Source organism: Sceloporus undulatus, chromosome 4 (assembly GCF_019175285.1).
Source record: "Sceloporus undulatus isolate JIND9_A2432 ecotype Alabama chromosome 4, SceUnd_v1.1, whole genome shotgun sequence".
Classification (NCBI taxonomy): Eukaryota; Metazoa; Chordata; class Lepidosauria; order Squamata; family Phrynosomatidae; genus Sceloporus; species Sceloporus undulatus.
In genome coordinates this window covers 31,224,476-31,239,664 of record NC_056525.1, presented here as the reverse complement: position 1 = coordinate 31,239,664, position 15,189 = coordinate 31,224,476, and the positions used below count along the sequence as shown (strand labels likewise).

The 15,189-nt window shown below is 40.1% G+C and overlaps 1 protein-coding gene across 1 annotated transcript; it reads right to left on the bottom strand.

Annotated features, from left to right (window-relative positions):
- Window positions 1-2,032: 2,032 nt before the first annotated feature.
- PKIG (cAMP-dependent protein kinase inhibitor gamma) lies at window positions 2,033-14,552 on the bottom strand. Its single transcript, XM_042461527.1, has 4 exons — window positions 14,426-14,552; window positions 12,737-12,918; window positions 3,351-3,532; window positions 2,033-2,125 (listed from the first exon to the last, which is right to left on the bottom strand). Exons 2-4 carry the CDS (start codon window positions 12,874-12,876, stop codon window positions 2,046-2,048), a joined length of 402 nt encoding a protein of 133 aa, XP_042317461.1. The 5' UTR covers window positions 12,877-12,918; window positions 14,426-14,552; the 3' UTR covers window positions 2,033-2,045.
- Between the last annotated feature and the right edge of the window lie 637 nt (window positions 14,553-15,189).

Here is a 15,189-nt window from a genome sequence, read left to right as displayed (position 1 = left end):
AGTATCTGGAGAACACCCAGCATTAGGGAAACTAATGGGCAGTTTGTGTTACTGATTTTCAGGAGTGCCTGGTTTTCATAGTCGGACTTGTCTTTTTTCCATAGGTCCACCTGTTTCATTTACATGATGAAGGTTAATTTTATTTGCTTGTGTGTCGTTTCTGACTGCATTACCTCTGCATATTGATGCTGGTGCACTGTAGACCAGAAAATGGAATAATAACATGAGCATGAGAGCTTGGATGGATCAGTAACTAAGATCGTAAGTGCCATGCTCAATAAGATTAAAAACCTATTTACAGGATTCTGTTCACATAGAAGGCAACCAACTGCCTAACTGAGAAGCCCCTAAACAGATAATGAATGCAATAGCACAGTCCTGTTCATCACCAGCAAGAGGCATACTATCTCTGCTTAAACATGTTGAATAGCAAAAAGGATTTGGTGACCAGCTCTCATGCTGTAGGTTTTCCAGGGTACTGTATAAGGAACAGTATTTTTGCTACAGATGATCTGGAGTGAGCAGTGAAGGTGTCTATATTTACAGAGAATACCAAATCACCCAGTGGTAAAAAAACAAAGAGGGGTTATGAGCTCCAAAAGGATACCTAAAAACATGATGGCTGGGCAAAGAAGTGGTACATATGGTTTAATTTGGGTGGAAAGTGAATTAGCCTGGGGCAAATATATCTCTTAACACCACATATGCATAGGTGGAATTGGAATAAGAGGTAACTAGTCAATAGAGCTCTTGGGGTTGTTGATAGCTCATTGAAAATATTGTATTGCAGCTGTGAAAAAGTTCTGTGCTTAGGAATCATTAAGAAAGTGTTTTTTTTTAATTGCCAAAATTAGATAGTGGATAGCAAGAAGCATAACTCATACTACAAATCTTGGTCATCCAATTAAGTTAAATGGTTAAACTGAAATTCTCCATGTAAGGCTACAGCCAGCTAAGGTTTCCACTCCAAACACACACAGATCAACTAGTATTTTTATGTCCTCCACAATCCAGGTTGAGAACTTGGCTATATTTCATGTATAAACGAGACTGTTTGAACCTAAATCTTTGTTACCACATCAGTAATTAAGATCTTTCCATAAGACCAGCAGTGAAACTTGCAAGCCTAGAGATAAAGTGGCAAGGAACAGTGAAATGCATCAACAGCAACCCCAAAACTTCATTTGGTTTTAATTGCTGAAAAACAGATTTACAAATTTGCATACAAATTTCAACACAAGATATACCTGTTAATAATAGATGTAAAACTTTACTGGCCCATGGAAAGGGATAGAATGAATGAATTACCTTGAAGGTATTTTGCCTTCCATTTTTCTAAAGTACTATTAAACCAAATTTCATAATGCACCTGTTCAGCAATGCTGAACCAGATGGTGGGGATGGTGGATAACTATACATTTCCATCTCTTCTTCTATGCTAGAAAAGAGAAGTACTAAGTTGGTGAAGTAGAAATAGTTGTATTTTGCTTGTATTTCTCTTCAAGAAGAATATGGGAACATCCATGGGAACATTTCCTATGCAATCCCCAGTGCACTTGCACTGGAGTTCTCTAAGAACATGCCTGCTGTTATGCATCTTCAAGCGGCTTCAATATCTTCACATGGAAGAAGTGTGGTGAATTATATCCTATGATCTCCATGTTCACAACCCCAAAATATTAGCCATGTCATGTGCCTGGAGAAGGACACAACAAAATATTTGCTAATCAACAGGTATGTAGGAATAAATAATTTGTATTTACTATGTGAACAAAATGTACTTTTTACAATAAAATCTGAAGTGTATATATTATTAGTGATGTGTTTTTCTGTACAGAAAAATAACTGCTAAGATTTTCTGAGGTTGTCTGGCTCAGGTAGCTAAAACATATATTCCTTTGCTGTTATAGAGTTCTTGGAGGTACCAGCTACGTGCCAGAGAAAATCACTGTGTGATCCAGGCTGTCATGGGAGAGACCTTTAAGTGAGGACCTCCTTTTTGCAGGTTGACTTCTTTGCAAATGGAAGAGTCCCAGCCAGAAAGTTTATAATGATGAGCTGCTGTCTTGGCTGTTAGCTGTCATTCCAGGTTTCTTCTCAGTGTCATCATCCTCTACTTGATTTTCTGTGGGGGGAATAGTTAAATGGGTGATTGTGGAGAAAAAACCTACATTGAATCCAATGACAATTTATTTCTTTGGCAAGTAAATGTAGTCTGGTTAGTAACTATACTGGCAGAACTGTATTTCGCCCCTTGTTGGTTGGCCCAGTTTGTTCTGTGTGTGGACAGGGATGGGAAAGGAAATTAAATCACATTGTGCTGATCGTTAAAAATATTATTTCTCCTTTTATATCCTGCCTTTCAAACTGTAACAATGCAGACAGAAACTGTCTGATTTTTAATCTTATGAAATGAAAAATAAAGCAGTAGAAGAGACTGCACATTTATCTTTCCTCATTTGATACCACATGTCTAGGTTATTTATTTGAGCCACAGGGAGCAAACTGCTCTACAGGGACATTGGTGGACAGCTGTGTCTTTACTCCTGTTCACACTGGCTAAGGAATACTGTGGTGGTGATGGTGTCTGCGAAATAATCTTTTAAGAACCTGAAGTATAAAAAATGATGCCTTACACCTGAAACCTGGCATGCATGATCTCCAAGCCCTAAGTTTTAACCAAAGGAAGAGAAGAGCTGCTAAAAAAAAGAGGGGGGTCTTTATTTTTCACTCACACAAAATGATTAAGAAGTTGATCTTGAACTTTTCATAAGAAGCCTTTTGGATAATATTGCCAAACTAAAAAACATGTATTCCAATGGCCCCTATTTAAATTGGGAGAACTCTATATTATGATACCTATCACTATATTTTGCTCCTGGAGGAGTCATGATAACATCTTGTTTGCCCAGGTTGCTAGGACTGTTTTTAAACCAACTTTAGCTCCTTTCCTGAGGTTGCCACTAAAAGTGTCTGAGTGAGTATTGTATGCATCTTGTTTCTAGTTCACAGCTAGGTTAAAAACTTCTCCAAGCACACTGAGTCCATGTCATGCAGTTCAAAGTGAGCCATTTCATGTAGCCCAGCTTTTGAGGCATATTATGAACTGTTGATAACACTGCCATAAAGTTAAAAATTGGGAAAAGTTGAGGCAGCATCAATCCTATGTCCCTCTGCATTCTGTGAAATGTTGGTGGATATGGCATTACTTAGTAGACTTGCCATTGGGACACACTTTCATGATTGTTCAACTCTCCATGTAAATTATGCATAACATTTCCATGTTAGCTTCCTGTATTACCTTGACTGCATGCTGGGTTTCAGTTTGTTTGGGGCACAGAGTAACTTACCTTCTTCTTCAAGGGCAATGTCATCCAGGGTGCTGGCCAGGTTCTCCAGCTTAAGGGCAGCTGCATCTCCTTGAAGATCAGCGATTGCATTTCTTCGGCCGCTCCGATCACAACTGATGAACTCGGAGTAAGCAGGCTCAGTCTCCATAATCTCACTTACATTCTTTGTGATGACCAAATCCCTGTGTAACAGAGACATGAATGGTAGGGAAAGTATCAAGCACCACATGGTACATTCTCATTTAATATCCATCATGATTATATAAAAACCACTGTAGCTGGTCAACATGAATGAGGAGTCATTTTTATGTTATACCTTTGAAGGTTCTTGCTGTAGCACAGGTTAAGAGACGACATAACAATAGACAGATTTGTACTGTGAGACAAAGGGCCAGTCTACACAATGAAAATTATCCTGATAGAATGTGAGTAGAATGTGATCCAGCCATAAACTATTCAAATGTATTCATACTATTGAGGAATGGGGATGAAAAAGTCCTCAAACTCCAAATAAAAAGGAATCACAGTTTTTACAGTAGTTTTTACAGTAGTATCTGTGATGGTGTACATTATCAGATCTGTCTGAATTGCATGCCTTTTCATGGCAGCACAGTTTGGCAGAGGGCGGGTGGGTGGGCGTTACTGCTAAATGATTACTTTGATTTTAGGTGCATACAGGGTTTGCCTATGCTTGGCATTTTGCAGTATTGCTTACTATTTTTTTCACACTGAAACTGGCCATTTGAAACGAGTATTCAATTTCTTTTTTTTTATTTAATTTTTTTATTTTTTATTTAATTTTTTTTAATTTAAATTTAAAATTTAAAAATAAAGAAACAAGTATTCAATTTCCACTTTCTTTATTTTAATCCCGAAATCGATGGGCATTTAAATAGTTAAAGGTTTCTGGCTAGGGTGGAAATATGCAAATGGTACCTCATCTCTGTCACACTGGTAGGGAGGGCAGATGGGGCTGGAGCTCTGCAACAGCATCCCCCCCCTTCCAGCTGGTTTGCCTGAGCAGCAACATTCAAAGAGAAATAAACATTCACTTTTTCCCAACACACACACACACACACACGCGACTGGGAGGATGGGGAGTGACAACTGTTCCCCACCCCTCAGCTTGTGAGGAAGGAGGGGAGAACAGAAAGAGAGAAAACACCAATGAAGATTTTACATGGCTGCATCCGCACTGCAGAAATAATCCAGTTTGACACCACTTTTAACTGCCATGGCTAATTGTGATGGAATGCTGGGGACTATAGTTTGTTGTGGCACCAGAGCTCTCTCACAGAGAAGGCTAAATGTCTCACAAAACTACAGAATTCCATAGCATTGGGCAATGGCCGTTAAAGAGGTTTCTAACTGGATTATTTCTGCAGTGCAGATGCAGCCCATGTTTTTCTGTTCTGAAAGAAACAACGAACACTACATTTTTGATCCAAAACTTATTTAAAGCTGAGATCATACAACACCAGCAGGAATAGGTGACAAGGAAAGCAGAAGTGCATATGTCCACTTCTTTGACTGTCAGCCAAAACAATAATACCACTGCTCCCCAAACTTCTGCCTTTTGGCAAAAATGGGCTGTGGCATTTGCCTGCATCCCTTTAAAATACTGGAACTCAGCAAAACATATGGTGTGAGTTGGGCAAGACTCAGTGAGAGGAGAAAGGAGAGGCCTCAGGGTTGTTATTTTTAATTTAACATTTTATTCTTTTAAATCTTTCTTTAAAAACATCACACCTTACTAAATTTTCACTTCAACCACAAGAAACTATATACATTTAAATATGTTTAGGCTGTGTGTGTGATATTGTAATTTAAAGGTATAATTTTTATTTCACTAGTTGTTTTTGTCTCAATTACTACATTCAGTAATATATGGGAATTATGAATTATAAGTAACATTAGTACAAAAAACATTACTAAGGATTCTGTATGGTGTGGTATGCAATGACATCGATGGAGGAATGACACCATGAGTTACCACACCAGGTGATGCCAACCCTAGTAACTCCACTGGTTAGGAATGCACTCAGGAGAAATGGAGATAATCAATTTGAAGGTGTGAAAATATACACCAACTCACATAACACAGTAATGTGCAGGTTAGCCCTTAGTTTAGTAGATTGGCTGCAAAACTGCACTCTTTTCTTGGGCATGACAGTCTCTCATTCCCACTCTCTTATCAACACATCTACAAAATTCCATGATTGATGAGGTGCTAAAGAAATGCAGTGCTAAAAACTGATCACCCTTGAGAAACATTTTCACCTTCAGCATTGTAAGGATACCCCTTTCTCCAGCTGGAGCATTCAGTCTTCTCAAGAACTGTCCTCTATTGACAACCCAAAACAGACAGGCTGAAAGTGCCATGTTGGCGCTGAAATTAGGGTTCCAGAGCATGCAGCAATACATATGGACCCTAATACGTATGGATGGCACTATCTTTATGTGGTGCCGTCCATACATGGCATGCGTGCACCATGCAAGCGCGGTGCCACATCCACATCTCTGAGTGCCGTGCTTGCATTGTGGATGTGTCACAGTGAGCCAATGGTGCACTGATGACATCCTCCGTGTGCACCCAAAATAACCCGCTTTTAGCGGGTTCTTTTCGGAGAGGAGGGAGCCCATGTGGTTTGGTTGCTGCAGGCTCCCTCCGGAGGGAAAATGGGTGGCTCTGAAGCCCCTTAGATTGGAACCAATAATGCCAGAGACAGTGGCACAGAAACTAATAAACAGTAGTTCTTGTGACATTAGGGCATTCTAAGATTTCAGATTTGTGGGATTTACGTAGAGCTCCACTAACCAAAGACAAGTGCAAAATGGTGGCCGGATGGGACAGAGACAGATGCAAAGCGGAGGCTTGGGGTGGAGCCAATTACTTCTTTTATGCACATACCAGGAGCTTGAGCGATAAATATAAATTTAATAGATCAAGTTTTTTAACACCAACTTTCAAATTGACAAGTAGAGCTATGCAAAGACCTACTCAAAGCTGCAACCAACTCTTTTATTTTACAGATAAAGAAGACAGAAGCTGATTAGTACAAGGTCAGCTATAGTAGATAATTTTTATTTATTGATTGATAGTGACATTTTTTTCTAACAGTTTGTAAACTTGTGAGAATCAGAAACCCTTGGAGGTCTAATGATTAACCATCCATTATGAAGCCTTGCCCTCCCTCCAGTCCATCTGCCTTGGTCCAGGCCTCGGAGGTTGAGAGGAACTGCTGGACCTCTTACCCTTTCCCTCCACCACTCCCTTCTCCTTCTGTGTCATGTCTTTTTAGATTGTAAGCCTGAGGGCAGGGAACCGTCTAACTAAAAAGATTGCATGTACAGCGCTGTGTAAATTTACAGCGCTTCATAAATAAAGGTTAATAATAATAATAATAATAATACAAGTACTGTAGATCTATATCTACTTTCTGCCTATGCCTTTAATATATACTCTGGAGAGAGCGGAAAACTTTTTATTCTTTTCTTTTTTTGGCCAGATACACCTTGACAGGACTCACTGTTGCTTTGGGGAGTATATAATTAAATATGAGGTATGGTAGGGGCAGGACAGGGAAGCTGTGATTTTAAAACTATGCAAGTAAAGAGGGGAATCTGGTGTGGTGGATTCATAACTTTGTGCACCAGCAGATGGAGCCCTTGGATTAAGTAACTTTTCCCATCACAGTGTAGGATATTAACAAAGTCCCAAAGCAGTGTGCCTCACAGCAGAGAGAACATTGCTATTTACAAGCAGTATAGCTGACCTGGCTGAACTGCATCTGAAGCAAGTCTGAACACACAGATTCCCACATTAAATGGGGCCATGTGTTTTTGCTTTTGAAGCATTCCATGTATTAATCAAGATCGGTATCAAGATGCAAAGGAAGCAGTAGTGTATCTTGTTTTAATTCTTCTGTGGTATCAATTCATCTTGCCTGAAAAAGGAATTCTTAACACTGCCCCCCCTCCCAAGGCAAGGGATGGTAGCATATAGTACAGTGGTCCAGCTACATTCACTGGGGTTAGGACTGAAGAACCCCCATGAATGTGGAAAAACCACAAATAAAAATATATATTCTTTTCACCTGAGAGAACACTTCTCTAGGAATCTCCAGTTCCTCCTGTGCAACTGTGTGGTCAACATCTGCCAGAAGTTGGCAACAAATCATGCTGGGGGACCTACAAATGCCTAGAGAAGTGTTTCTCTAGGAACGTCTAGGTTCTCCAGCACAACTCTATGGTCAGCTTCCAGCAGAATTGTGCTGGAGGACTTAAGAGATTCCTAGAGAGAACATATGAATCAGAACCGCAAATAATCAAATCCGAAAAAGTCAAAGCTGCAAATGTGGAAGGCAAACTGTATTGAGATGGAGAGACATGAACAAATTGGTTGTAAAGAATAAGAAATACATTATAAAGTACAGTGGACCCTTTGTATACGTGGGGAATCCATTCAGGACACCCCTGCGTATGAGAAAAATTGTTTATGCTCAAGTCTTATTAAAATCAATGGGTGTGAGCTCCCGCTAGCGGCGCCACACACAACCCTTCAGCATGTGCCATTTTGTCCGCCTGGGCTTGCTGTCCATGGGACCTCAAGCTGCGTAAAGCAAGTCCATGAATGGGGCAGGCTGCCTGTAAGCAGAATTATATTTTCTGGTGGTGCAGTGCTTAAATGCCGGTCCTGCAGGCACAACGTTGTAAGTTCGATCCTAGAAGAGGGCTCCAAGGTTCATTCAGCCCGCCATCCTTTTATAGGTCGGTAAAATGAGTACCCAGCTCATTGGGTGCCAAATATTTTATGGATTATAAACTGCTTAGAGAGTGATGAGTTCACTGATAAGCACTATAGAAATGTACATGCTACATGCCATTATATTTTTTTATTCTTGTTTTCACTGCTGAAAACCCGATAGTATCTCAGTAAAAGCAGACTCCTTTTAAAATGTTTTTTCAAACTGAAAGATTATGATCTAATTAGCTCTATAATCTTCTTTCAGCAGTATCTAATTGATCCTATTTTAGTAATTCAATAGGCTAGACCTACAGAATAAGGTATGATTATTATCAGCATTGGTACTCTAGTTCTTGCTACAATAGATGCCTAGAACTTTATTCACAGGATATAAAGGTGTGCTCAATTATTAAACACAAGAAAAGAATTAGATGAATGCATATTTAATTAGGTGTCACGTTGCAACAGCAGGCTCTTAAATCTAGGGTATATTAACATTTTAATTTTGAAGACTGGAGTCAGAACATTTTTACAGTTATAAATCAATTAAGAAAACTACTTAGAATCATACAATTACAGAAATGGAAGAGACCACAAGGCCATTCAGTCCAACCCCCTGCCATCTAAGAATTCACAGTCAAAGCATCCCCAGCAGATAGCTTGTGTTCATTTTGTTATGAAATCTAGAAAGAAAGTTGTGACTTCATTTTTCTACTGATAAATAATCTTTACCAGCAGAACAGTGAAGTTAAACATCTGAAGGATCCTTTGCCTGTAACCAAAGAAGCTATGACCTCTTATAAGAATACGCTTTTAAATAGTATATGATACTTATGAAGGGTCAGATCATAAAATGCATGGCTCGGAATCCACGTTCCAAAGATCTGTGTCTTTTCCTGCTCTTTCACTTACATGCCGAGAGCCTTTTATCATGCCATTTATGTTGCCCCATCAATGAAATAAAATTATGAGATTTAGCATCACAATAATAAGTGAGTAACCTCTACTTTGGATGTACTTTATATACTCAAAGCTCAAGAGAACTAGTACTTGCCTTTTATGTAAAACAAAGGTTGTAAGTTGAATTGATTACACTACAGTCAATTGGGAAAATACTTCATTTTAAAAGCATTTTAAATAAGTGAAAATAGAAATAATATTTAAGTCAAGAATGCAGGCTATGGAACCATCTTCCCTTCTTTTTGACAGAGGACAAAGTATCTTTCTTAAGGCAATGTGTGCTATGACATATACATACAGCATCTAAAAATTACCTATACTATTTGTACTCACAGGCAAATATAACAATAACACTGACTAAAATTATCTATTTGTTTAACATTTCTTAATCTATTTAAACTATTTAATACCAAAATTCTCAAAATATCTCTAGATGAAAAATTAGGAATTAAATACTCCACCCAGTTCAGAACATCTCTGTCTGATTAATTTGGTAGCTGAATTTGTTTCAAGAAAGCTAGAGACCGACAGGTTGAGTCCCGAAGTTCCTTCTCCTAAAGCCCAATAGAAAGGCCAATCTATGCAAGTGGTTTTGTGATATGCAAGTCAATATCCATAAAGGCATTCCTATGTTGTAAGTTCCCAAATGACAGCATATTGAAAAATCTATAGAAAATAATTTTCAGTGTGCAGTTTTTCCAAATAGAGATGCTTTAATAATAATAATAAATTGTTTATTTATAGACCGCTTTTCCTAAGATCAAAGCGGTGTACAGCATATAAAATAGGTACAATAAAAATAAAATAGCACATTAAAACAATTTAACACACATTAATATGCGTTACAATCCAATGTCAATTATCTAAAAACATACAGTTCAAAAATATTAAAATCCCAGGTATACATACATTGTAGACAGTAGGGGAAGAATTTTATTACAAGGAATTGGGAGGATAAGCTTGTAGGAAGAGATAGGTTTTTAATGCCTTTTTAAAGGTCTCCACCGTTCCACTAAGGCGGATCTCTTCTGGTAGAGCATTCCAAAGAGAAGGCGCTACTGCTGTAAAAGCCCTTTGATGGGTAGTCGCCAATCTCACTTTAGGATGATTGAGTAATAATGTACCTGTTGTTCTGAGAGTGCGGGGTGGATTATGTAGGGAGAGGTGTTCCCTCAAGTAACCCGGGCCCAAGCCATTTAGGGCTTTAAAGGTAATAACCAACACTTTGTACTGGGACCGGAAACAGATTGGCAGCCAGTGAAGAGATTTTAAAACGGGTGTTATGTGATCAGATCTAGCTGTCCCCGTGATCAATTTGGCTGCAGCATTTTGAATCAATTGAAGTTTCCGAACCTGATACAAAGATAGCCCCATGTAGAGCGCGTTGCAGAAATCCAAATGAGAGGTTACCAGTGCATGTACTACATTTTCAAGGTCCTTTCGGTCTAGACAGGGATGTAGTTGGCGTATCAGCCGAAGCTGATACCAGGCACTCCGGCCATCGCCTCTACTTGAGATGATACGCAGAGAGATGGATCCAGGAGTTACTCCAAACTACAACTGTGTCCTTTAGGGGAAGTTTGACCCATCCAGGACAGGATGACAATTTTCCCTGCTCCGGACTTGTGGGAACCTATCATGAGTACCTCTGTTTACTCTGGATTCTCGTTTGATGTTGTTTTTTTCCTTCATCCAGCCCATTACTTGCCCCCAGGCAGGCATCCTCCGAGGAGAGATGCCGTCCTTCAGTCACTGTATCAGTTGGGACAATGGAGAGGGTGTCATCAGCATACTGATAACACCGTGCTCCATGGCTCCGGATGATCTCTCCCAGCGGCTTCATGTAAATGTTAAATAGCATGGGGGACAGAATGGCGCCCTGAGGGACGCCCGATGTAAGCTCTCTTTTACTAGAGCAGCTGTCCCCCAGCCTCACCATCTGGAACCTTCCCGAGAGATAGGACCGGAACCACTGGAGCACAGTGCCCCTGATACCCAGTTCTCTCAGGCGTTCCAGAAGGATACCATGGTCGATGGTATTGAAGGCCGCTGAGATGTCCAAGAGCACCAACAGAGTTATATCTCCCCTGTCGGTGGCCAGACGGAGGTCATCGACTAAGGCGACCATGGCAGTCTCAACTCCGTAACCCGTCCTGAAGCCAGTTTGAAATGGGTCAAGATAATCAGTTTCATCCAAGACAGCCTGGAGCTGAAAGGCGACTGCCCTCTCAATCACCTTGCCCAAGAATGGTAACAAGGAGACCGGTCTATAATTGCTCATTGATAGGGGATCAAGGGAAGGTTTCTTCAATAGAGGCTTTACAATTGCCTGTTTCAAAGATGATGGAACAGTACCTTCCCAAAGAGATGTATCTATTATCAGATGGAGAGCAGATTTTATAACATCTCCTCCCTGCATGGTCAACCAAGAGGGACAAGGGTCAAGAGGGCAAGTCATCTTTTTCACGCATCCAAGGAGCTTGTCTACGTCCTCGGTACTCACAAACTCAAAATGATCCAGAATAACCTTGTTACCAGAAGCACCTATTTATCAACTGCAAATCAGGTTGGGGGGGGGGGGGGGTCATCTGACAACAAATATGCAGCAGGTTCACTCCAGAGTATTCTGCTCTTCTAATCAAGCAAGATGCACACTCTTGTAGAGAGCACACCACTAAATGGGTTCAATACTCCATTCAGTTTCCTGCATGCATTTGTCCCATTCTCTAATATCCCAACTTTAACAACACAATAGAAGAATTCAAAGATATAGCCATGTTAATCTGTAGAATCAGTATGTAGAGAGATCTGTAGGATCTTTGACACTAACTGAATGAAAGAAGTTGACAGCATGAGCTTTTGTAGACTTCAGTCTACTTCCTCAGATGCTTTTGGTGGACTGGAAGCCAGGGACATACATATATATCACATATAACATATACCAAACTGTTAAGAATCTTGTCAATCCAGGATTCTCCTTATCAAGCTTTCTTCACATTGGAGAAACATTTTTTACCATTTTTCAAATATTTTTGAATATTCTTTCCATACCTAACATAAGAGCCCCCTGATCTGCAAGATCAGACTAAAGACTCATACAGATCAGCATTCATTTTCCAGCATTGGTGAACCAGGTGGCTCTAGCAGATTTAAAAGCAGGGCATGAAGAGAACATCTCTCCCTCTCTCATTGACCCTTGCTCCCACTACATCTCCAGTATTTAGAGCAAGGATGAGGGAAGTGCTGCTTGAGGGCTGCATTTAACTTGTATCTCCTGAAGCTCCTCTGGAGACTCCCCAAACCTCCAAATCATCCTCATTTAAAACACATGGTGGTTTAACGATCCTTGCCTCCTCACTAAATCTGCAATCAAATGTTAGGATTCAGACACATCTTGGTTGAGTCCCAGAACTGGAAGTGATATTGAATTATATCAGTTGTAGCCAGGTGGCTCATTGGAGGTGGCCCTACAGTTGGCCTACCCCTTATTTCCAGGTATAGTGTCTCTGAACAGGGGACTCTATTCAGTTAACATGGCAAATAACTACTGAAAGATCTACCCTCTGTGGATTTGTCCAGTGATTTTTCTCCCTCATTGTTATTCAGCTATTAAGCATCACCACTACTCTTTGTGACAATAAATACTGAATCTAAATCTTGCTGTTCTGCCCTGCCTTACCTCTTGCCTTTCTGGATCTTTTGCTGCTCCTTAGCTTTGCAGTGAAGACACACGCCTTGTGGATCTAACATGTCTCCATTCATATCGACATGGCATTTCTGACACTGTTTGAGACAGGATCCCTTTCTGTTCTCAGACATTCCTAAATGTTAAACTGGCCAACTCAGCACTCCTGGACTTAACTGTAGTGAAGGGGAATTTGAAAAACGAAAACAGCTTATGCATAGGGCTTGCGACAGTGCTGTACTTCAATCAAACCACCTACTTTCCTTTTTATAGATAGGGGCTTCAAACCATTACTGTTCAGCAAGCTTCTCCCCAGGGATATCCTACTGGCAGGCCATAGACACAAGAATACCACAGTCTCAGAAATGAGATTGAAATCTAGTGGCATTTTTCTCCTCAAATCATCCCTGAAAGACCCTACGAGTCTTTCAGCCTAAAAGCACCAATAAATAATCCCACTAGGTAGAGAAGTACTGTATTATTAACATCATATTGCAGCAGATGAGTTGCTGATGCTAAAAGGACACCTATGTAGGCTATAGTTATTGTGTCTCTTCTATTGTAGATTTTGAAATAAGAGGAAAAATGAAAATAAAAACCAGCAGTTACATTTAGACACAACCTATCCTTTCCTCTTTTGGTCAGCTGAGGGGTGTATGCTTGTGGAAAAGAGATCTATACCCTCATACAGGTTGAGTCTCCCTTATCTAAAATGTGTGGGATCAGAAGTGTTTTGTATTTCAGATTTTTAAATATTTGTATATACTTAATGAGATAATTCAGAGATGGGATCCATGTCTAAACACAAAATTCATTTATGTTTCATATCCACCTCATATACACAGCCTGAAGGTAATTTTTATACACAATATTTTTAATAATTTTGTGCAAGATACAAAGTTTGCACACACTGAACCATCACAAACCAAAGGTGTCACTAATCTCAGCCACCCATAAAAAATGTTTTGGGTTATGGAATTCCAGATAAGGGAGACTCAAAATGTACATTTCATATATTAAAACATGGATACCTTTGTAACAGCTGTGTGTTTGTTTTTTTTCAGACAAGGACTACTGCCTGAAACACCCTCGCTCCCCTCGTCCCCCCACAATTGTTTCATATTACTGAAAGCTATAATCTATAAATCCTGCAACTTTATCTTTCCTTTACTGGAAAAAAATTGTCATCAAATGGCTGAAGTTAGACTCTTCAGTGAGTGACTTTGCCATCTTATGTTTTCTAGGCATCCATTTACCTATGTGTGCGCAAGAGACAAAGCATATCTCCTCACTATATTACAAGGCATGGGGAAGAAACTGAACAAGGGCTGGGGCAACTGGGTAATACAGAGACATGATAAGTACTCCATACTGGGTAATATGGAGACATGATAAAGATACTGGGTTCAAAAAGCCAATGTGGTATAGTGGTTTGAGTGCTGGGCTTTTGTTTTGGAGACCAGAGTTTATTCCCAGATAACCTATGAAACCCACTGAGTCACAGGCTCTCAGCCGTAGAGAAAGGCAATGATAAACCCCCTCTGAACAAATCTTGCCAAGAAAAAGCCATAAGTCGGAAACGACTTGAACACACACAACACACATGTGTTCAAATGTTCTCCAGAACAATATACAACCTTTTCATTCCTAGTCCTGAGTATGACTAGTCGTATCTGATCTCACCTCCAGTTCTGGACAGGGATGTATTTGCAAGCCAGAGAAGACCAGCTATTTGCAGAGGAAGTGGTGTAATATGCCAATCAGCCTTACTGCCAAAGAAGCACAGGCCCACCAGGCTAAAAAATAGGTCTGCTATTGGCCTCTTGGTGACTGTATCTCTGAAGAAGCCCATGGATTCCTAATCCACCCCTCCTTTATCTCATTTTGGCCAAAGAACAAGACCCCCCCCTCCCATTTCCCTATGGCACATGAGCCCCTTTTAATTGACCTGGCAGTTAGGATCCAACAGCCTCAACTGTAGCACTGTCTTGAGGCACACATTAATCTCACGTTGGAAGTTCTGAATGGAATCCTTTACCATCTCATCATTATAGCAGGGATTGGGTGAGCATGCTCTTGGTTTTAATCAGATTTGTGAAGGAGCTCTTCAAAGTGGTCAAACCCAACCCACCACTTTGAAGAGTTCCTTTAGATCAGTGATTCCCAAACTCTGGCCTTCCAGATGTTTTGGACCTCAGCTCCCGGCACCCCAGATCATTGGCCAAGAAGGCTGAGATTTTTGGGAGCAAAACTCTGAAACGCCTAGGGGCCTAGAGTTTGGGAATCACTGCTTTAGATGTATGTTTGAGGATGTGATTCCTCAAGTAAGCTGGTCTCAAGCAATGTAGGGCTCGATATATTAATACTTTGAATTGGGACCAGAAATGGACTGGAAGCCAATGTAAATAACAAATTAAAAATGTGTGGAAAATTATCACAACAATGAA

What these genes read in the sequence shown, in the direction of transcription:
- PKIG (XM_042461527.1), bottom strand. Translation starts at nt 12,876, where the DNA reads ATGTCTGAGAACAGAAAGGGATCCTGTCTCAAACAGTGTCAGAAATGC. An exon ending in AAGATCCAGAAAGGCAAGAG is followed by an intron (nt 3,533 to 12,736) that starts GTAAGGCAGGGC and finishes TCTGTTACACAG; the next exon opens with GGATTTGGTCATCACAAAGA. An exon ending in CATTGCCCTTGAAGAAGAAG is followed by an intron (nt 2,126 to 3,350) that starts GTAAGTTACTCT and finishes TTCCCCCCACAG; the next exon opens with AAAATCAAGTAGAGGATGAT.